This window comes from Aspergillus clavatus, genomic scaffold (genome assembly GCF_000002715.2).
Source record: "Aspergillus clavatus NRRL 1 1099423829798 genomic scaffold, whole genome shotgun sequence".
NCBI classification, from domain to species: domain Eukaryota; kingdom Fungi; phylum Ascomycota; class Eurotiomycetes; order Eurotiales; family Aspergillaceae; genus Aspergillus; species Aspergillus clavatus.
The window spans coordinates 1,774,893-1,797,500 of NW_001517101.1; the positions used below are offsets into that span (position 1 = coordinate 1,774,893).

The 22,608-nt window shown below is 55.4% G+C and overlaps 6 protein-coding genes across 6 annotated transcripts, besides 4 other annotated features; 3 read left to right on the plus strand and 3 right to left on the minus strand.

The window, feature by feature from the left end:
* Window positions 1-169: 169 nt before the first annotated feature.
* Window positions 170-1,286, minus strand: ACLA_093650 (uncharacterized protein; the record flags this gene model as incomplete). The annotated part of the gene is made up of 3 exons (XM_001273091.1): window positions 170-637; window positions 726-1,176; window positions 1,234-1,286. The coding sequence occupies 3 exons, from the start codon at window positions 1,284-1,286 to the stop codon at window positions 170-172; spliced, it is 972 nt and encodes a 323-aa protein (XP_001273092.1).
* A 1,027-nt stretch (window positions 1,287-2,313) lies between these two features.
* Window positions 2,314-7,476, plus strand: ACLA_093660 (type I polyketide synthase; the record flags this gene model as incomplete). Its single annotated transcript, XM_001273092.1, has 1 exon — window positions 2,314-7,476. One exon carries the CDS (start codon window positions 2,314-2,316, stop codon window positions 7,474-7,476), a length of 5,163 nt encoding a protein of 1,720 aa, XP_001273093.1.
* Window positions 6,468-6,492: a microsatellite.
* Window positions 7,477-8,352: 876 nt separating the features above from the next.
* Window positions 8,353-10,893, minus strand: ACLA_093670 (Zn(II)2Cys6 transcription factor; the record flags this gene model as incomplete). Its single annotated transcript, XM_001273093.1, has 2 exons — window positions 8,353-10,546; window positions 10,658-10,893. The coding sequence occupies 2 exons, from the start codon at window positions 10,891-10,893 to the stop codon at window positions 8,353-8,355; spliced, it is 2,430 nt and encodes an 809-aa protein (XP_001273094.1).
* A 395-nt stretch (window positions 10,894-11,288) lies between these two features.
* Window positions 11,289-11,325: a microsatellite.
* Window positions 11,289-11,326: a microsatellite.
* Window positions 11,327-11,455: 129 nt separating this feature from the next.
* Window positions 11,456-11,491: a microsatellite.
* Window positions 11,492-13,890: 2,399 nt separating this feature from the next.
* On the minus strand, window positions 13,891-18,520 carry ACLA_093680 (ABC transporter PeaB1; the record flags this gene model as incomplete). Its single annotated transcript, XM_001273094.1, has 7 exons — window positions 13,891-14,013; window positions 14,081-16,028; window positions 16,098-16,363; window positions 16,430-17,495; window positions 17,570-17,810; window positions 17,882-18,179; window positions 18,269-18,520. 7 exons carry the CDS (start codon window positions 18,518-18,520, stop codon window positions 13,891-13,893), a joined length of 4,194 nt encoding a protein of 1,397 aa, XP_001273095.1.
* A 566-nt stretch (window positions 18,521-19,086) lies between these two features.
* On the plus strand, window positions 19,087-19,994 carry ACLA_093690 (SDR family NAD(P)-dependent oxidoreductase; the record flags this gene model as incomplete). Its single annotated transcript, XM_001273095.1, has 3 exons — window positions 19,087-19,132; window positions 19,194-19,436; window positions 19,504-19,994. The coding sequence occupies 3 exons, from the start codon at window positions 19,087-19,089 to the stop codon at window positions 19,992-19,994; spliced, it is 780 nt and encodes a 259-aa protein (XP_001273096.1).
* Window positions 19,995-20,626: 632 nt separating this feature from the next.
* Window positions 20,627-22,599, plus strand: ACLA_093700 (FAD-dependent oxidoreductase; the record flags this gene model as incomplete). Its single annotated transcript, XM_001273096.1, has 5 exons — window positions 20,627-20,889; window positions 20,954-21,154; window positions 21,213-22,169; window positions 22,241-22,358; window positions 22,420-22,599. 5 exons carry the CDS (start codon window positions 20,627-20,629, stop codon window positions 22,597-22,599), a joined length of 1,719 nt encoding a protein of 572 aa, XP_001273097.1.
* Between the last annotated feature and the right edge of the window lie 9 nt (window positions 22,600-22,608).

Genomic DNA, 22,608 nt, shown 5'->3' on the forward strand with positions numbered 1-22,608 from the left:
TTCCATAATTCTTTGACTTTTAGGGCTCTAACTCTCGTGCCTGTCCTGTTCGCAATAGGCTGCACGGCGATATATCCACAAGGCAGCAGAAGAAAAAAGATACAGACACACAGGTTAATCAAAAAAATGCTTCACATCCTAAGGACCTCACGATAATACAAAATCTCCTCTACTCCTGGGCCCCAGACCGTCTCCGGGTCATATCCCCCAACTGCTTCTTCTTCGCCTCCACCCCCGTGGCATGCCCGTTCACCCCATTAGCACTCTGATCCTGCAATCCCTTGAACTCCCCAGCCTCATACGCCAGCGGCTTCAGCATCAACGGCGTGGGCGACATATCCTCCGTCCACTGCTCAAACTCGGCGTTCTCCGGCTTCACCCGTGCCTCCAGCTCGGTCTGCTGCTTCCACGACTTCTCCGCCCCAAAGGCCTCGTGCACCAGATGTCGCTGGAAGACCGAGCCCTTCATCTTGGCAACGGCAAAGTCCCAGTCAGTCGTGTACTCGCGGAAAAAGGGCTTGTAGCCTAGCAGTCCGCCGATCCAGCGGCCGACGATCACGCAGGTCCAGTAGCCAACTTGACGGCGGAAGGGGACCCAGGCTGGAGCCGGGGTGTAGGCGTCGCCACCGTCTTGGATCTACAGTACACAAATCCGTCAGGTGAAAACTCATGGAGAGAGTTTTGAAAGAAAAGAAAAACAGGTCTGGGTGTGGTGGTAAGCGAACCGCTAGAAACTGGATCCAATCGATCCCCCCGTCATGCAGCAGCGCGTCGTGCCAGTAGCCGTACCAATTCTCGAAGAAGATGCGGTCGAGCTGGTAGTCATTTCCCGAGTCCGACGCGCTCAAGTACACGGTCATGCTTTCTGGTGAATCTGGATGGATGAAGAATCGATGCACGCTGCCTGCCTTGACGGAGATCTCGCCGTCTTCGGGCGTGATCCGTCGCAGGACGCCGTCGACTTCGATACCAAGCACGCCGGTCTCGACTCGGAAGTACTCAGTTTGGAACTGGTGGAAATGTGGCGGGGGTCCCTTGGGCTTGTGTGGGCTGTTGATGAGCTTGCGTAGGTTCTCCGGGATGGGGCCCTCGACTGTGTGCCGGTATGTTTGGCGGAAGAGAAAGCAACGGCCTGGGGGTGGCTCGAGGAATTCGGTGGTGAGAAGGCCGCCGAATCTGGAGGTCAAATCTCTCAATTCCTTGTTCAATTGATCTCGGGAGCTGCTGGCTTACTTGACAATAGTCGCCTGGCCGGCGGAGGAATGATAGGGCACAAAGGGAGCCATCGTGTTGTTTTTTGGCCACTGGGACAGACAAAAAAAAAGAATGTAGACTAAATTCGACTTCTACTCATATATGAGATGCAGCAATTCTATAAAGTCAAGGGAGAAGATGCTATTTGGCCTATATATATGCATGTGTACGTACTATATTTGCAGTGCAATCAAGTCTTCCCATCACATCTGCCAACTCAATGAGCAAGACCGCACAGGGTGAGACGCAGATATGGTGCGATCAACCCTATCGAGAACCATTCTCATGGTTAAAACTCCTATTCATTCAAAATTATCGGGGATCTCGCTTTACCTAATGGGTTGCATGCTTCACCAGCACTCCTTGCGGAAATCCCCACGCTTTACTCCTTGAGGACGGAGTCCCTGCAGGAGGAAAGATTGTTCGACCGTCTGGTTAAGGCTGACAATGGCTAGTCCCAGCACCGTACGCCCCTATATCGATCTTATCTCGGCCACATCTCCATGTCAGACATACGGACAAACGGAATATCCATTTGGAAATGACGCGCCGTTCTCCATTGGGCACGATCGTGCTCTTCGACCTGAACTTTGCCGTTGGAAGGGATCACGATACCAACTGTATCGCCGGAAGAGGGGGTCGATCAGTGGAATCGATCGCGGGAGGGACGTCCCGGATACCGAAATAGGAAATCATGATTTGTGATATCGTCTCTCTCGCAGATTGAATGTTTGATACGAAAGATGGTCGTGCTGAATGAAGGCGTATAAGAAGGATGATTCATTCCACGCTGTTTCCTCCAGGGCAGAGAAACATAATCAAGCACCATCATGGAATCTTCAGCTACATCTTCACGTCCTTCACGGGGAACTTCTCCTCCTTCTCTAGACACTCCAGGAACCGAGCACAGTGAATTCGTGAGAGACACTGGGACTACACACCAAGAACGCGGAATGCTAACTGACGGGCTAGGAATTCTCCAACGATGTCGCCGTGGTAGGGATTGGCTGCCGAGTGGCTGGGGGCAACCACAGCCCCGAACAACTATGGCAATCCCTCATGGACAAGCAGAGCGCCTCGGGCGAGATACCCGCCATGCGCTGGGAGCCATACCATCGACGGGATCCCAGAAACGCCAAGGAGCTCAGCAAGACGACCTCGCGTGGTTACTTCCTGGACCATCTCGAGGACTTTGACAGTCAGTTCTTCGGTATCTCGCCCAAGGAGGCGGAGCAGATGGATCCCCAACAGAGAATCTCCCTTGAGGTGGCCTGGGAGGCACTTGAGGATGCTGGCATTCCCGCGAAAGGCCTGTCGGGGAGCGACACTGCTGTCTTCTGGGGCGTCAACTCAGATGACTACTCCAAGCTGGTCTTGGAGGATCTGCCTAACATCGAAGCGTGGATGGGCATTGGGACCGCGTACTGCGGTATACCCAACCGAATCTCCTATCACTTGAACCTCATGGGTCCTAGTACGGCGGTCGACGCTGCCTGTGCTTCGTCCCTCGTCGCCATCCATCACGGTGTCCAGGCCATCCAGCTCGGCGAGTCCAAGATTGCCATTGTTGGCGGAGTCAACGCTCTCTGCGGTCCGGGTCTGACCAGAGTGTTGGACAAGGCCGGCGCAATCTCCTCCGAAGGCTTCTGCCGGTCCTTTGACGACGAGGCAAAGGGGTATGGCCGGGGTGAGGGCGCCGCCGCCATCATCCTGAAGAACCTCTCCCGCGCCATTAACGACAAAGATCGCATCCTCGCTGTCATCAAGGGCAGTGCCGTCGCGCAAGACGGCAAGACGAATGGCATCATGGCCCCGAACGCGAAAGCTCAGCAGCTGGTGGCCCAGAATGCTCTAGCAGTCGGCAACATCGATCCTCTCACCGTCCGATACGTAGAGGCTCACGCCACCTCAACTCCGCTGGGCGACCCAACGGAGATCTCTGCTATTGCCGCAGTATATGGCGTTGGACGGGATTCTCAAGACCCTTGCTTCATCGGGTCCATCAAGCCCAACATCGGCCACCTGGAAGCCGGCGCAGGAGCCATGGGTTTTATCAAGGCGACCCTGGCTATCCGCAAGGGTATCTTGCCTCCCCAGGCGAATCTGAACAAGCTTAACAGCCGCATCGACTGGGATAAGGCAGGAGTCAAGGTTGTTCAGGAGGCGACCAAGTGGCCCGAGACGGACACCATTCGTCGCGCGAGTATCTGTTCGTACGGATACGGTGGCACCGTCTCCCACGCGGTCATTGAGCAATTCCTCCCCCTGTCCGGACTAGAGTCTTTGCAAACACAGTCCCCAGATGGCCCGGGTGTCCTACTTCTGTCTGGCCCCCAGCAGAAGCGCCTGTCTGTTCAAGCAGAGACCCTACGGAAATGGATTGCCCAGGACGGACGCAACCACGACTTGTCCAGCGTCCTGACCACGTTAGCCACCCGAAGAGACCATCACGACTATCGCGCCGCTATGGTGGTAGAGAGCCACGACGACGCAGAAACAGCCCTGGAGGCCCTGGCCAAGGGAGCCGATCATCCTCTTGTCGCACAGGGTCGTGTGCTCGGCACTGACATCCGGAAGGACGTGGTTTGGGTGTTCTCCGGCCACGGCGCGCAGTGGACTGATATGGGCAAGGAGCTACTCAACAACCCCGTCTTCTACCGCGCCATCCAGCCACTCGACGAGCTGGTCCAAGCCGAAATTGGCCTGTCGCCCATAGAGATGCTCCTGACGGGCGATTTCGATTCCTCGGATCGCGTCCAGATCCTCACGTACATCATGCAGATTGGTATCAGCGCTGTCCTGAAGAGCAACGGGGTCTTCCCCCAGGCTATCATTGGACACTCTGTCGGAGAGATCGCTGCCAGTGTCGTGGCAGGAGCTCTGACGCCGGCGGAGGGTGCGCTGATTGTAACCCGCCGAGCGGCGCTGTATCGTCGCGTCATGGGCCAGGGCGGCATGATCCTCGTCAACCTCCCTGCTAGTCAGGTCGAGCAGGAATTGGGCCAGCGGGAGGACCTGGTCGTGGCTATTGAGTCGTCCCCGTCTTCCTGTGTGGTCGCTGGAGATAGAGATGTCGTGGCCCAGGCCGCAGAAAGCTTCAAAGAGCGCGGCGTCAAGACTTTCACCGTCAAAACCGACATTGCGTTCCACAGTCCCACATTAAATGGATTGATCGATCCGATGCTCGAAGCGCTCGCGGAGGATCTGGCGCCCAGCACACCCACTGTCCGTCTGTTCTCTACCTCACTTGTCGATCCCCGCGGCCAAGACCTGCGCGATATTCACTACTGGACCAACAACATGGTGAACCGCGTCCGTCTTACTTCTGCTGTCAACGCCGCGGTCGAAGAGGGATACCGTATCTTCCTGGAAGTTTCCAGCCACCCGGTGGTCACTCACTCGATCAATGAGACGCTGATGGATGGTGGGTTGGAAGACTTCGCTGTCATCCCTACTTTACTACGCCAGAAGCCGACGGAGAAGCACATCCTCTACAGCATTGCACAGCTGCACTGTCGAGGCGCCGAGGTCGACTGGAAGGCTCAACTGCCGGGGCCCTGGGCGGACGGACTGCCCACGACCACCTGGATGCACAAGCCCATCTGGCGGAAGATCGAAAGCGCTCCGCTACATACGGGCCTCACCCACGACGTCGAGAAGCATACCCTGCTAGGCCAGCGCATTGGCATTGCGGGCACCAATACAACCGTCTACACGACCCGATTGGACAACGACACGAAGCCGTTCCCCGGTAGCCATCCCTTGCACGGAACGGAGATTGTGCCCGCTGCTGGCCTGATTAATACCTTCATGAAGGGTACTGGCGGACGCAGGCTGCAGAATGTCGTGCTGCGAGTCCCCGTGGCCATTAACGCGCCTCGTTCTGTCCAGGTTGTGGTGCAAGAGGACCAAGTTAAGATCATGTCCCGTCTGCTTTCAGACACGCCACAGGCCACGGAGGATGACTCGTCGTGGGCTACCCATACCACCGCGTACTGGGCGCGGGATATCCAAGAGGCTGTGGACCCAATCGACATCGCTGCTGTGAAAAAGCGCCTGGGAACCCGAATCCGGGACGACTTCTCCATCAACTACCTCGACCAGGTCGGTGTCTCGGCCATGGGGTTCCCATGGGCCATCACGGAGCACTACCACAAGGACAAGGAGATGATCGCCCGTGTGGACGTCAACCCGGCCGTGACCGGGGACGCGCCTCTCCCCTGGGACTCGTCCTCGTGGGCACCAATTCTCGACGCTGCTACCTCCGTTGGCTCGACCGTGTTTGGCACGCCGGCCCTTCGCATGCCTGCTCAGATCGACCGCGTGGACATTTTCACCTCGCAAGATCCACCCAAGATCGGCTGGCTGTATGTTGAGGATGCCTCGGACGCGGCTCCTACCTCCCATGTTAGTGTCCTGAACGAGGCTGGCGAGGTCGTTGCGAAGTTCACCGCGATGCGGTTTTCCGAGATTGAAGGCACCCCGGGTGTCAGCGGTAGCATGGAGAGTCTGGTGCACCAGCTGGCCTGGCCCCCGGCTACTCCTGCGGAAGAGCCCCTGTCCATCGACACAGTCCTTCTGGTTTCGTCGGATGCCGCAACGATGCGCCAGTACGCCAACACCATTCCCAGGGGCGTCAGATCGTTCGAATTCTCGAGCGTCCAGGACCTTATCAGCCAGGACAAGTCAGGTCTGCGACTCGACAAGGGCACTGCGGTTGCTTACATCCCCGGCGAAGTTCAGTCTCTGGAGGAGATCCCCGCTGCATCCGAATCTTTCACCTGGGAGGTGCTGGAGCTGGTCAAATACATCGTCAAGGGCGGTCTCCCTCTGAAGGCGTTCATCCTGACATCCAATGTGGGCAGTGGTGAGACCCCAACTGCACTAGCTCAGGCCCCTCTTTTCGGGCTGGCGCGGATCATCGCCAGCGAGCATCCTGACCTCGGATGCCTGATCGATAGCGAGAATCCCGTGTTTCCCTTGACGGCCATGCGATACATCCAGGGCGCGGACGTCATCCGGATCAACGACGACGTCGCTCGCACAGCACGTCTTCGCAGCCTACCACGCAACAAGCTCCATCCCGCCAGCCAGCCGCCACGCCTCCTGCCCCGGTCCGAGGGCACATACCTCATCACGGGCGGACTCGGCGTCCTCGGTCTTGAAACAGCAGACTTCCTCGTCGAAAATGGCGCACGCCGGCTCATCCTGATCTCCCGCCGCGCCCTCCCGCCGCGCCGCACCTGGGACGCAGCCCCAAGCGACCTCCAACCCACTCTCGCCAAGATCCGCAACCTCGAGTCCCGCGGCGCGACAGTCCACATCCTGCCCCTCGACATCAGCCACCCTGCCGCAGCAACCCAGCTCTCCACTGCCCTCGACACCCTGTCTCTGCCCCCCGTCCTCGGCGTCGTCCACGCCGCCGGCGTCCTCGACAACCAACTGATCCTCGAAACGACCCGCGACGCCTTCACACGCGTCCTCGCGCCCAAGATCGCCGGCGCGCTCGCCCTCCACGCCGTCTTCCCCCCGAACACCCTCGACTTCTTCCTCCTCTTCTCCTCCTGCGGCAACCTCTTCGGCTTCCCGGGCCAGGCGTCGTACGGCGCCGGCAACGCCTTCCTGGATACCCTGGCCACGCACCGCGCGCGGCTCGGCGACGCCGCCGTCGCGGTGCAGTGGACCTCGTGGCGCGGGATGGGCATGGGCGCGAGCACCGAGTTCATCAACGCCGAGCTCGAGTCCAAGGGCATCACGGACGTCACCCGCGACGAGGCCTTCGGCGCCTGGCTGCATCTCGCGCGGTATGACATCGACCACGGCGTGGTGCTGCGCAGTCTCGCCTTCGACGAGGGCGAGCCTCTCCCCGTCTCCATCCTGACCGATATCGCCGTGCGCCGGGTGGGTGTCGCCGCTGCGGGTGACGTGCCTGGCACCGCTGCTGCTGGCGGCGCGGACGCGATCCCCTCCTCCGGTCCGGAGCTGAAGGTCTACCTTGATGAGAAGATCCGGGGCTGTGTGGCGAAGGTCCTCCAGATGGGAGCGGAGGATGTCGACTCCAAGGCGGCGCTGGCGGATTTGGGGGTTGACTCGGTCATGACGGTTAGTTTGCGGCGGCAGCTGCAGCAGACGCTCAAGGTGAAGGTGCCGTCGACGTTGACCTGGAGTCATCCCACGGTCAGCCATTTGGTGGGCTGGTTTGCTGAGAAGGTTGGGAAGTGAAGGGACGGACTGGTCTTGATGTGATCATGAACTTGTTTCCCTCAAATTTTGTTGATGTTTTTTTTTTGGCTTTGTTTTTTGCCTTTTGTCTTCGTTGTTTAGATATCTATACTGCAGCACGTAGAATGATTGATCTGTTGCGTTGACATCTTTAACCTCGTGACTCATAAGAACCCTCGCACCAGAATAGTCTCATTGTGAGTAGTCATAGCAAATATTGAGATATATGTTTTGGATTGTGGTAGTAGAAAAGCCCACGGTGTTGTCGCGACAACTAGTGGAATGGCACGCCAAAAGGCGAAGATATATATCTACACCCGACATCGTAGTGCAAATACTCCGCGAACAGATAGTTTGTACATACTAGCAAACCTCGAGACTTGTAACGACCTTGGAGAGGATGGATTGGTATCTAAGAAAGTCCCAGATTATTGTTATCACGACAGAATAGCTATTCAGTAGAAGACACTGGCTCTAATGCTCTGTGTATCTGCAGAGTTGCGCAAGGGGTCTATACACGATGCCAATGAAACGAGCATTTGTCGATCGAGTATCGAAGGCTAAATGGCATTCTATCTTATCCTTCTCTTGCAATATATCACTTTTGTCGTTTATCGACGTAACAAAATGTTGCGTCCTACGCTCGATGCCATGGCTGCACCAAAAGACCCGAAGCTCTGCGAAACAGACAACCTTGAATTGGAATCCTAGATAACTTCTACAGATAGGCAATAAAGGTCACAATGCGACTTGGATACCTGTATCCAGCGAGGGGGAATAAAACTGGACAGACGGGTGAACAAAGGAGGAAGAGCGGGAACTAGCAATAATGGGTCATAGGTCAAGTCATCGCTCATTACACGTTCAAACACAGCATTAGGGATTCGTCGTAAAGTCCGTCCATGAGTCAAGAATCATGGCACTGGCCTGCATCCAATGCACTTCATTGCCGGCAATGACGTCCACCGACACGGCAGGAAGACCCGCAGAGTGGGACTCGGCGGTGGTAACCAAGGGTGGCGACAGGTCGGTGGGAGAGGTTGATGGCATCATCTCTATCGATGGTACGGGGTGGATTGTGCGAGCGCGCACCAGTTCGAGTGAAGACGCCGACATCGAGGGCGGAAGCGGATCGGAAAGGACCGGGATGGAAGCGGTTTGCGCGGCGCTGGAAAATGCGAGCTGAGATGCGGGTGGGTTCATTTTCTGCAGGCCGGTGGGCGAGAACGGGCTGGTGCGCTGCCCTTGTCGCCGGGTCAGGCTTTGGCGGAAAGTGTCGACGAGCCGATCCGCACGGCAGTTCACCTCACGAACGACTTGTGCCGCGTTCACGGCCGCGGGGAAGTGGTCGCCGACGAGATCCAGGGTGCGCACGGCGGTCTGGAGGGACTTGCGGGCGGATGGTGTCGGTGGACAGACCGGGTTGGCGAGTACGAAGCCCAGCGTACACAGGATGGCATCCCACTGGTACTGGAAGGCCGGCGACCATCCACGCAGAACGTCCGTCTCGGAGAGGACTTGGTGAAGGATATTAGTGATCGCCATCGCATGATTGAGACAGGAGATGTTATGGCCGTCGGCGAGCGGGGTCAGGGAGGAGGATGTGGGAGGAAATCGGATGAAGGGACGGAATGTGGAGATCAGAAGGTGATGGTAGAGCAGTTCCAAGAGAAGCCGTTGGCGCTGAAGCCAGAGAGGGCTGTAGAGATCCAGGTTCAAGGCGGCCCGGTCGGTCGAAAAGGCCTCTCCCGCTCCTTTGCGGGCGTTGCGGAGCGACTGGGGGACATTCTGGACCCATTCGTGGACTGCTGTCATCTCACGCCCGAGGAACTCGGCCAGGGTCTCGGTCATGCGGGGGTCGCCATAGATATCCTTGGCCTCATCGCCGTTCAGCAGCTGCGAGCATTTGAGCTGGAAGGCGGCTTGAACGCCCTGGACGGCAAAGATGAGTTTGATGCACTGGACGTGGAAACTCAGCCAGCTGATGTCCTCATGGCCGGAGAGGAGCACGGTGCCAGAGAGGCGGATATGGTCCCGACTATCGCCAGGCAGACCGCAGCTGACTTGAGAGTTTTGGATCAACGACGGGCGGCCCAATGTCATCGATAGCTGATTGTCCAGGCGGTACAGAGTCCACCAGATGTTACGATGCAACTCCTGCACCTCGGGTGGTGTGCCATCCAAAGGCCGGAGGTGCAGTCGCAGCGTATGGGCAATCCGCAAGGTGACGCCCAAGTTGATATGGGCGGTATTCAAAAGCGAGATATTGTACAAGTAGATGATGGAATAGACATGGCTTTGCAGCACCATGATTGATGGGTGCTCCAGCTCGCTCTGCAGGAGTCTCTGCGCTCGCTGATAGAAGGCATGACCCGGCATGTTGGCATTCTCCGAATGCGACGAGTCCTCGGCTTCGTGGTTCTCGTCGCCACGGACAAGAAAGGTGCTACCGTACTGCATGCACACTGCCAGGAGAACATCGACTAACGGCGAGGGTTTGCGGGTTCCCTCAGGTGATGTATTGGACCACAATGATTCATAGTAGCGGCGGAAATCCGGTTCAGAGATGATGGGGTAGACACAGTGAAAGGACTGCCAGAGCAGATTGAGAAAATATTCTTCCTGAGAACGAGACAGGTCCTCCGTATCATCTGTACCCTCGGTCTGGCTCTCCGGACTGGCATCCGACCGGGACGGACGGTGTGCCGGGGTCCTTGCATCAAATCGCGCCACGCAGGCCTCGAGCTTTGTATCCACCAACGGCTGGTTCATCGCCTGGGCGAGATAAGTGGTGATCCGAGTGACAAAATAGGTGGATGACATGGGGCCGTAGTACAAAACCCCCGCACGATTCCCCGCTGGTGGTATCCCCTGCCATCCCTCCTTGGTATTTGAGAGCTGTTCGGAATTGCTGAATGAGCCATTGACGGTATCTGACAAGGGCGGAGTGGCGTATCCGGTTGATGCTTGGATCTGAGCCTGGGCATGAGCGCGGATCTCGGCTTCCTGTTTGGCTGTCCTGATCTGCTCTTGCAGATCTTTGACTTTGTTCCGCAGACGTTGGATCTCTCTTGTCACACCCACATAGCGTCAGTGATGGGAAGTCATGCAACGTCAAGACCATGGATGACTAATTCCATGCATCAAGGGAGGGTGGGGAGACACAAAAGGGTGTTCATACCGGTTCGCGGCAGGCAGTGATGTTGCCTCCAACGGCTTGGTGTTACTACAGTGGCCACCTCGATTCTGACAGTTCTGACACGGCTGCTTGTCATCGCACTTGATACGATTCAAACGACACCAATCGCAGGCTCTGGCGACCTGACTTCGTTTCGGTCGCGGGGCCGTCACGGGAGTCGCAGAGCCATCGCGGGATGCATCTGTGGCCTCTAGATTGGCCGAGAAGGTAGAAAACATGATGACCGAATTAGATTAAGCACTGGAGGAGTTGAAAACAGGCTTCGTTGTCGACCATGGGCGGAAGAATCAAGGCGCGCTCGGAGTGTGAGGATCAGTCATAAGTCCCAACGGGATATCGATTGGAGTAACACATCTATTCCTGTTCGAGGGGAGACTTTAAATGAATCGTCGTTGGGGGTTTCACAGACAATGAGACAAGACACTGGAAATATCGCAGAAAAGACCAGGGGGGATGCAGGGAGGGGGAAGAAAAGAGAAGAAGATGGAGGGAAGAGGATGCAGAAGTGAAGATGAGGTTCCGACCTTTCTTTGTGCTACTGGATTATGTACGGAGTACGAGCTGGAGAGTTCTGGCTCTGCTCCGTACAGGGCCAGCGATTGGCAGAAGACAATATTATTATTATTAGGATTATTATTATTATTATTATTACGACGGAGTATTATTACCATTATCTTCCTACTGGGAGAGGATCGACTGGCCAAAAATTCACCTGCGAGCCGGTCATGTGACGAGGCCCAAAGTCGATTTGTCATCAGCAGCACGTGAAACCCGGTACCCTCAGTCCTTTCAGTCCTTCAGTCCTTTCAGTCTTTCAAGTTCTTCATATCAACCCTTATTTACTAACTGGTTACCTCGTATTCTTCTTATTGTGGCGTCTGCTGAGCTAGACGCCAATGCCAAAAGTACGGCCGGGGCCTCGCTTACTGCATTGTGCGAAAGACGGCTTGCCTGATCGACCATCATCTTAGTGGCTGCAGTTTTTACGGGCAAGTTGGTGCATGTAGCCTATTATCTTCCTCCGGTTGGTATTTCTGGATGTAGTTAGGGATGATCGTATCCTACCCACAAAGCAGCTACTTGTACAGAGTCTGATCTTTGAGTTTTTGAAGCCTTACAGTTACAGATCTGCTGTGAGGCGGAAGAAAAACCCGTTGTATCTGACCCACAAGTTAACTTTGATAAGGCTCGGCCCGGTTGGAGCTTATACTACGGACATCAGTCTGGGCAAATACAGGACAGACTCCAGAATGACCCAGGACAAAGAAAAGTAGACTGACCAGCAAGTTCAACCAGCCATGTTACCCGTAGCACAACCCCATCATGGCCTGGCGGAAAAGAAAGTACTGTCTTACCGTCCCACTCTCAACGAACCTCGATCTTATCAGGCCCACAGACAGGGGGGAAGAGGAAGGGGGAGGGGGGAAGGAAGAATTAATTCTCTTCAGTGCGACATCTTGGCCCTTGTCAATGCATACCTGCAGCCTCTACAGAATCGCATCTGCACGACACCTCAAGGGCGTCCCGCCATGACCAGCCGTTGTTGTCGGCTATCAACTCCCTGGACAAGGACTTTGATCCGTCTCGTCTTATCTGAGCCACTGGGGACGGCAGGATTCCACACTTGCTCCAAATATGATCGCTGTGTCCCGATACCCCTCGTCTATATTACTGGCGATATTAGCCTCCACGCCTCCAAGCCTCCAACTCTGCAGAGACTGCTCGACCTCCTACTTCGGTTAGCGATGGGCAATCCTACCCAGATCTGGCTTCGGAGTACGGAGTGTAATCGCACAGACCCCAGATAGGGCTTTCTGGAGCTTCTGGAGATGGAACGGACGCCAGTGGCTGTTCGGCGTAGCCTAGCGCAATCGGCTTTCGCCGCCTGCCTGGGATGATCTTCAGTCTTTGATGCATTGGGAAGTGACATGCTGGATGTTCGGGGGTGAGGGGCTTAGAGACAGTCTGTCTTTGGTTGGGGGTGGGTTGTCCATTATTTGGGGGTGCGTGGGGGTCGCTCCCATCCGGCCAGCGAGCTCGCTGAAGAAAACGCAGAAGAATGCGAGCGAGATGGTACTCGAAGGTAGCCCTCCGTGCTCTGCCGAGAATTCGTGGACTCAACGTTTGATCTCCAGGGTGCATGGTACCCAGAGCGTAGCAGAGCAATGTGTCATCCCAACCGCCCATCGTCATGGGCAGTCAAGGGCAGTTTGTCACTGCATGCACTGATGGCAACTCCTAGTGCTTACTCCTGCAGTAGGTAGGTGAACTATCCTCAGCTACACAAGACCATTACCTACAGATCATTGGTATCTTCTTGTCCCTATCCTCCGTTTCAGATGCGTCTGCACGTTTGTGCCCCGATAACAATCAATCTTTCAATCTATTCAACACCCCTGTCGCCATCTCTACTTGTCAGCATCTTGCTCTAGGCCCAGAGCCACATGGACGGATTCTCGGCATGCCTGCAGAGTACAGTGCACAATCTTCAGCTCCATTGACAGCGACGAGGTCAGTGCGCAGGTTATATCGGACCGGAGTCCAAATATATGCAGACTCCCTACCGGGGATTGTGTCCTGAGATCGACAGAGTAAGCTGACTGCCGTTGTGATCGACAGATAAGGTCGTAGATACCTCGGATGCCTGTTAATCCTTCTGGGTGTATCTGCCTTTCATCGTGCGACGATTCCAATCTTGGGATGTGAGACTTCATTCATGCATTGCTAGTCGAAAAAACTGATAGAGTACATGGTGGCTGATACCACCAATGCACAGCAATCAATATAGTCGGGAAACGATTCTCTAAGGGCTTCGTGTCACCATCGATATAGCTACCTACTAGACGGTTCACGTAGAGCATATACGCACGGTCCTCTAACACGACGGTTATCTTGCCCTTTGCCATCCTGCTGTCGCATGACTCGGTTCCCCTTTCCCACATATATTTAGCATCGTTTCTAAACGAGATCCGTGATTGACCAATCTTGGACCGTCCAAGGGGCCTGGCAAACGCCTGATATTGAACCGCCGAGAGAGGGTCCATGTGTTCATGCATCGATCCGCCAATCGTGTAGGGCATTTAACGATCTATATTCTTGGCAGCAATTGAATTGATCTAAGAGAAACCACTATCTTACATCCAGACTCTCCCATGACTTCTATAGCTCGATGCTTGACTAGATAGGAACGGGAACGGAACCCAATGACACCCTACTTAACGACGGATCTTCGTGAGATATGTCATAACGAGGACCATGGTGAAGTTGAATGCGATGAACCCAATGAAGATGCCGATGTTCGGGTACCGATTGGCGAAGTCGTATCCGTATTGCTGATACTACGACATGGTTAGCAGCGAGTCACGGCAATCCTTCCGGTTCATTTTCTCTCCCAGGGCCACTTACATAGGATTGTCCGTCCCGATATCGACAGTACTGGCAATCGGACAGGCTGTCTGTGTTCAACAGGAAGCCCGTCGCCTGTTGCAGAAAGTTTGCCGCATACTGGCCACATGTTGTTCCGTTTGGCGGCTGGAAGATCGATACTTCCGACTCAGCGCAACGCAGGGGCAAATCCTGCAACACGTCCACGGTGACACCCTCGCCCAGGTAGAACAGGGGAGACACCTTGTAGTACCAGCGCCAACCGGACGGGGTCACCGGTTTGGGCGACAGGGTACCCGCAAAGGTATTGCAGAACATGAAGAAGAAGCCATTGGCAGCAAAGGCGGCCTCAATATTGGGCATGAGCGAGGCGCACATCTGGGCCAGGCTCGTAGCAAACACCGCGAACAGCTCATACATGAGGAAACTGTACCCCGCACGTGGCGCTGTGCGGAAATAGCCGACGGGAAAGTACCACAGCAGCCAGTACACCAGCGAGGTCAGGAAGGTGTAGGGGAGTTCGACAATGATCCCTGCGAAGACGAAGGCCAGCCAGTGGTATGTGAAACCCTCGCGCTCCCGGTGGACGAATATATCGCGCAGAGTCACGAATCGGGGCTGAACCTGTAGCCCCAAGGGAGGACCCACAATGAGCGACATGAAGGCCGAAAATACCCGGTTGTAAGCCCCTCGCTGCGTGTTGGGAGACTGCAGATACGTGAGGGAGTTGAGGAGGGCGTTGCCTACACTCATCCATAGCTTGGACATGGCATAGTCCGGCTCGCGCCAGTAGTAGAGCCAAGTTCTCTGGACTACTACCCAGAGTTGGACATGGAAGGGCACTGCATACAGGGACCGACGCGCCGGCGCCAATGGTGCTTGGCCCTCTGCGGGGACCAGAGCTTTCTCGGCTCTCTCCCTGTCCTTACTTTGCTGGCTTTGTTGCCAGAGACCAACCCAATCCGCTTGGACCTCTTTGCGAGAGCCGGCGCCGATGGCATCCAAGAAATACTCCGCTGGATTCTCGCCCTGGCCGCAGGCTCTGCTGTGCTGTTCAAAATACTCAATTGCCTTGTCACAATGTGTCCCCAGCGGCCCGTCGTAGACCAATTTACCCCCTCGACTGAGCAGATACAACTCATCAAACTGCTCGACCAGCTCAGCGGCCGGTTGGTGGATGGTGCACACGATGGCCTGCCCGGAGTCGGCCAATCGACGGAGCAGACGAACAATCGAAAAGGCAGACTGTCCATCAAGACCAGAAGTTGGCTCGTCTAAGAACAGAATCTCCGGCTTCGAGGCCATTTCCACCCCGATACTCACCCTCTTCCGCTGTTCCAGGTTCAGGCCGGCTCCGGGAACACCCACCAGCGCCTCGGCAATATCCTCCATGTCCAGCCACTCGATGACTTTCTCGACATAGGCGTTCTTCTCCTCGAGCGGGATGGATTCGTCGCGCCTCAGTCGTGCCGTCATCTGCAAAGCCTCGCGGACGCTCTGGGTCGGGAGGTGGATGTCTTGCTGCTGGACATAGCCCATCCTGCTGCGGAAGAACTTGGGGAGGAGCTGGCCGTTCAACGCTAGCGTGCCTGTGAGAGTTCCGATCGAAGAACGACCGGCGAGAGTGTTGAGAAGAGTTGTTTTGCCAGCGCCAGAGACTCCCATTAGAGCCTTGAGCTGCCCGCTCTTGACCCAGCCATTCAGGTTGTCGAGCAGACGTCGGGTCCCATCCTTGGTTTCAATATCGAGGCAGAGACCGGTCCAAGCAAGAGTATGGTTCTTGTCTCTTTCCGAGTTGGCGTTCAGATGATGTTGGTCTCCGCTCAGCTGTCGCGACACATCCGGAGGCACATCATCATGGACAGCTCCGCTCTCACTATCAGCCTGACTGTTCCTGATCGATGGGCGGCCTTTATAGAAGACAGTTGCCAGTCGGCCTGCTGGCGTTTTTAATCTCTCCATTCCGATCCTAATTGAGAGTTCCACGTTAGCTTTTCGCCCTCAAGATACTTGAGCTGGCAGCTGGCCAAAGACTCACCCCGAGCAAAGAGCGAAGAATACGAAAAAGGCAGCGTTGATTCCAACGTTTCTCCAGAGATGGGATCTCCCAAAGCCGTACTGTGCTTCCAGATACGACATCCCCGAAAGCGATTCTTCCCCGGAACGAGATCCAAGGACGGCGCACACTTGGTTCGCCATGTCGGTGTATCCAAGCCCAGATGGCACGAGGTCAGAAGGGCTGCACTGGTAGCTGAGGTCCCGGAATTCGTTCACCATCACCGACTCAAACGCATAGTACAAAGGCTATCCAATGGCCAGGTCAGCACAATCACCAGAGCCAAGCGTTTTCATATGGCTTGATAGACTTACATTGAGATACCGCAACCATCCCAGCCATACCTGCATCTGCGGCGCTGGAATATACAACCCAGTATACAGCACGTACATGTTGAAGAAGATACCTACTGGAAGCACCGCTCGATGCATGTTGGGTGAGAAGATTGCCACCGATCGAAAGAACATGGATAGTGCAAGATGCTCCAGGTAGACAATGCAGAACCATGTGAAGAAATTGCCCGCGGTGCGTTGGAATCCGGTCAAGAAGTACAGCGGAATATTGTAGCAGATGGCCGCGATCTTCCATACGACATCGGTGGTGACGAGACCTAAGGCATATGCAATTGGGCGGCATATCCGGTACCGTTTCTGCTTGAGGATGAGCGGCCGTTGGGCGAATCCGTTTCCAAACTCGGCCATGGACTGCAGCGCTGGGACCAGAACCGAGTAAAACAGAGCGGACGCGAAGATAAAGAGGGATTGGGTCGCTCGCTTTTGGTCGCGAAACAGCGTCCCCAGGACCAGGCTCTGCACAATGATCGTTGCTGGCTCCACGGCCCAGAGACTGTAATCGCTGGTGACAATCCGGAACTGGCGATAGGCACAGTACCAGATCTGGTGGTGGAGGGGAAGAGAGAACGCTCGGGCCTTGACCAAGGGACGGGGATTCGTTCTCGCCTCGACCTTTGCCGTCTCCAGCGACCTCTGCAGGTCCTGGTAGAACGTACTCGCATGAAACACGGCTTCAAATTCCTCTGAAGTGCGCGGAACCAGGTGCTGTTTGCCATCCTGCACCCGTCGCACCTCTGGATCGGCCGACATGGAGTTCAAGAAGTCGGAGAGGGTGGTTGTTGGCAGGCATTCGAAGCCGAGACGTTCAAAATACGCTTTGGCGTCGCCGATCCTGCCATAGAAGACCTGGCGGCCGGAATTGATCACCAGCACTTTGTCAAAGTACGGCATGATCGCGTCGCTGGCTTGGTAGACACTCATCGCCGTGACGCAGCGACTTTGACTGGTCCACTCCCGCATCGTCTCGATGAATTCCAATGCCGTGGAGGAATCCAGCCCGTGGGTTGGATTGTCGAGGCAGATCAAGCTGGAATTTGTATCAGCAAAGCTCTCGCGTGGTGTCATTTCGCCCCAAGGCGCTACATCACAGATGTCACTTACCGGGCACATGTCGCCAGGGCTTCCGCCAACGAGACCCGGCGTCGTTCCCCGCCACTAACGCCTCGAATATACGCGTCTCCAACCTTGGTATTCATGACCTGGCTGAGGCCCACCAGCTTTGCCAGTTGAGCGACCATCATGTCCACCTCGGTTGCCGACGCCTCGGGGCCGCATCTGGCGCGGATCGCAAAGCGTAATGTCTCCGCCACGGTCAGGGTAGGAAAATGATCATCCGATTCGGCTTGAAATCCGAATTGCGTTGGTCAGTCTATGAAAGGGCTGGTGAACAGTGGATAGAGGGAAGAGTCTCACCGCAGAAAACAATATCTTGGGGACGCTTCACCATGGATTCCTGGATTGGATGACCCCCTATCGTGAGGTCTCCATGAACATCCTTGTACTCATCCCACATGTACGAAAGGGTCTTCAGGAACGTGGTACACCCACTGCCCGGCTTCCCAATTACCAGGAGCATCTCTCCGGCATCAATAGTTCCGGAGAATCCGCTAAGGATCGGTCGAGAGAATTGTCCTGCCAGCCGGTGCTGCAGGGGGCTCAGGACCCCGAAAGCAGATCGGGCAGCCGACGAGATCGTTGGTGCTGCTTGAGCCTGGGGAGGGGGTTCCATTCTGGTTAGTGGTTGGTGACCTCTCTCAACTAGGGCCAGCGTGATATGGTGGTATCGCATTGTGAACTCACGCCTGTTCCACTCCCCTCAACGGAGATATTTTCAAAGACCACGCCTGTGCCATCTGGGCCGTCGAGCTTGCGGATCTCAAAGAACCGACGGATGCTGTCCGCAATCGGTTCGGATAGCTGGGCCGTCTTCTCGATCACGTCTGACCTCTGGTCGGAGCCATCAGACGCTGCCGGCGTGTTGGTTCCATCAGCGGACAGCTGCGGATCATGGTCAAGCGACCCTTTCACTGGCCGATTCCTTAGCATATCCATCAATGCCGGATACTCAGCACGTATCCTTTGGCCTTTGGAAGGGAAATGGTTTTGCTTTTACGGACACGAGGAGGATCTCATACTGTTGTTTGGTTTGACCGAGATGAATTAGAAATCGGCGGGTTTTGGGACCAACTAAATACTGGCCCGTTCTGTTTGTTTTTTTTTTATCATATTTCTGGACTTGCCCCTTTCCAAACACAGACTCTTCCGCTGATAAAAGGAGGATATCACGCAAGAGAAAGTGAAGCTGTGTCTTGTTGTCTTTCGGGGAAGTTCATTTCCTAAAGGAGCTTCGGAGTTGCAGCCTCCCCAATCAGGCATCCCGTACTGAATAAGTACTTCCTTCTTCCACCGACAACCCTAAACTAGAGGGAGACAGACAGAATTCCCGTTCAACTCCTCTTAGACCCGGTTGAATCTGTGAAACTGGTGCCGTAGGGTATAAAAAATAATGCCACCCGCGAAAGAGAGTTCCTCCCCGTTGAGCGTAAACCCAGATCGCCCATTTGTACTCGTCTTCTCTCTGCGATAATCCCACAACATCAACAACCTCAGTAGCAATCATGGTACTGGCAACCTCTCTCAAAGGCGCTCACGTCCTCATTACAGGTGAGAGAATCTGCTGGCTCTAGTGTGACTGCGCTAGTCCTTCAACTAAACCGTGGAGTAGGAGGCACCCGGGGCATGGGTGAGGCGATGGTGCATCAATTCCTCCAAGAAGAAGCCAACGTCTCTTACTGCGCCCGGACAGTCACCAACACCGAGTTTGATGAGTTCTACAAGACGCTGCCGGAAGGAAATACGGCCCGTGCCGTGGGAACCGCGTTCAACGTGGCCAGCAAAGAGGCCATCGTGGACTGGGTCAAGAGCTCCGCTGAGAGACTCGGACGGATTGACGTGATCATCGCCAATGGTGAGCCCCCTTGCAAATGTTCAAATGTTGGTGACCGCGGCTTTTCCTAACGAAGCGCATGGTGTAGCATCCCCTATGCACATGGAAGGAGAGACGGAGCACTGGGTGGAGAGCTTCGCCATCGACGTGATGGGTTTCGTCGAGCTGGTCAGGGCGGCGACTCCCTACCTGGAACAGTCGCCCCAGGCGTCCATCATCGTGCAAAGCTCGTTCATGGGCCGTGAGTTCTATCGCAGCCCACCGGCAGCGTACGGCCCGTGCAAAGCGGCGCAGCTGCAGCATGTGCAGGAGTTGTCCCATTATCTGGGCCCCAAGGGAATCCGAGTGAATGCCATTTCCCCGGGACCAATTCTGTGCAAGGGCGGGCCGTGGGAGAAGTACTCGACACTCATGCCGGAATGGGTAGAGGAGCAGCGACTGAAGATTCCCCTGAAGAGACTGGGAGGGCCAACCGAGGTAGCCAACGTAGCAGTATTTCTGGCGAGTCCTTTGGCGAGCTTTGTGACTGGTACCAATGTTCTAGTCGATGGGGGCATTCATGTTGGAACCCAGTTTTAGATCCCATTACCATACACGGCTGTGTTTTTTTCCAATAAGATCGGTTGAGAATTAGGCACCAATGTTGTACTTTCATTGGCAAACGAATGCCAAATAATCACATAGCTTACCTAGATATGGCCAGATCGATCTTTTCCCACTAGAGAAGTTCGGGGAAGAACCCCCCTTCTTTACCATGACGTCCTACGGCACCATTCTCATCAAGCACGATAGCCTTGATTCCTTCTCCACACAACAACATCTGGCATCACCGGAGTTGGCCTTCGGAGCTTGAACAGGAATTATGCAGGCAGCTGCAGTCAGATCTTCCTACGTGTACCAGATGCTTGAAGGATTGTACAGCTCAGAGCCCCGTCAGAGTAAAGTGAAAAGGAGTGCCTCTTTGAGAAAGGAAAAAACCTACAGGCGAAAGCATCCGCACGCCTTTCTATGCAGGAGGACCCGGAGGAATCTTCTTCTGGTCTCCTAATATGGAAATCTCCGGGCTATCTACATCTCAGAGGGGTGATGAGGGGCATGGCTCTTCAAGGGAGCGATTGTCTGGGGAAGGGATGGAAAGGCTATAAATTCGCCTGTCCATGAGATGAATAACAACACGAACAAGACCTCAGTGCTCAGTTCTGAGCGTCAAAATGCGTCTCAGTATATACTCGTCTATCCTGCTTCTCCGGGCCATGTGCCTCGTGCGGCCAACTTTTGGCTTCCCAGCTACGACATGTCGGTGTATGCCCGGTGATAGCTGCTGGCCATCTTCAACTGACTGGGCACACTTCAATGCGTCCATTGGAGGACGACTGATTGCCACTCAGCCACTGGCCCAGGCCTGTCATGATCCATACTACAATGAAACCGAGTGTCAGTATCTCCAGAAGCACTGGACACTGCCAGCGCTACAGTACGTCCAAGGCCTCCGCTTTCTGCTGCCTATTTTCAAGTGTTGAGTCACTGATTACGCGTAGCGATATCTCCCCATCGTCGATTATGGCGGCCGCAGTAGCCAAGGACACTTGCGACGCTTTTACGCCCAGATCAAAACCGTGTGCTCCGGGTGACATGGTGGTATATTCAGTGAACGCAAGTTCCCCGGACGACTTCTCCAGGACAATCCGGTTCTCCCAGCAAAGGAACATCCGGCTTGTCATACGGAATACGGGCCATGAGTACGTGCACCACCGGAGAACCTGTCTTATCACGTACTAACACTTCCGTGTTCTCCAGCTATCTCGGCAAATCCACTGGCGCGGGGGCGTTGTCTATCTGGACACACTACCTCAAGGACATTGAGTTTGTCAATTATACCAGCTCTAGCTACACGGGTCCAGCCTTTACCATGGCGGCAGGGGTCCAAGGCTCGGACATCTACAACGTTGCCAATGGGCGAGGACTCGTCGTTGTCGGCGGGGAATGTGCCAGCGTCGGCCCAGTTGGCGGCTACACGCAGGGAGGCGGTCATTCAGCCCTGAGCTCTCGCTTCGGCCTTGCTGCCGACCAGGTTCTAGAGTGGCAGGTTGTAGATGGCACGGGGAGATTGCTGACTGCCTCGCCAACGCAGAACCCCGATCTATACTGGGCTCTCAGCGGCGGAGGTGGTGGCACGTACGGCGTCGTCTACTCGATGACTGTCAAAGCGTTCCCTGACTTTCCAGTCACCGGTGTCGTCCTCCAGTTCGATACGAAGAATACCTCATCCAAGGACTTCTTCCAGGCTGTGAGCTACTACCACCGTGATTTACCTACGTACACCGCGGCAGGGGGGATGGCAATCGCTCAGATCACGCGGTCCTCGTTCTTGCTGACGCCGTTGACGCTCCCGAACAAGACTACAGAGGAAGCCAGATCCTTGATTGCCCCGTTCATCCACGAACTAGAAACGCTGCACATACCCTACCAATTGAATATCACCCAATCGGCCACCTACCTCGAGCACTACAAGAAGCTGATCGAACCAAACCCAACCCAGCTGGTCCAAAACGGCCAATACGGTGGCCGCCTGTTACCACTCAACGTGATCGAAAGCAACAACACGCAGCTGACCGAGGCCGTGAAGACAATCACCCAGGATGGCGTGGTATTCGTCGGGATCGGCCTGAACGTCTCGTCCTCGGTCGTCGGCGATGTTTGGAACTCGGTCCTCCCCGCGTGGAGAACAGCTGCCCTCAGCGTTTTACTCTCAACGTACGTCTTCCTGGTTGCTGTGTTTCAATTCACCAACAATCTCGGCGATTCAGCTGACAGGACTGTCTTAGTGACTGGCCCGCCGGCGCGAACCGGAGCACGATGAAGACCCTCGCCGACAGAATGACGAGCAAATGGGTTCCAATACTGACGGCGCTCTCCCCAGACTCGGGTTGTTACATGAACGAGGCAAGATTGAACCCTTCTCTTCCATTCTCCTCTGTACGGGTTATCTGACTCTGCTGAGCAGGCGGATCCCCAGCAGCCGGACTGGCCGCAAACCTTCTATGGGAGGAACTACGAGACGCTCTACGCGATCAAGAAGAGGTATGACCCGTTCGACACCTTCTATGCATCTACTGCGGTTGGTAGTGGCGACTGGCAAGTCAAGACGGATGGTCGCCTATGCCGAGTGAAAGGTAATACTTGATATGGAGGC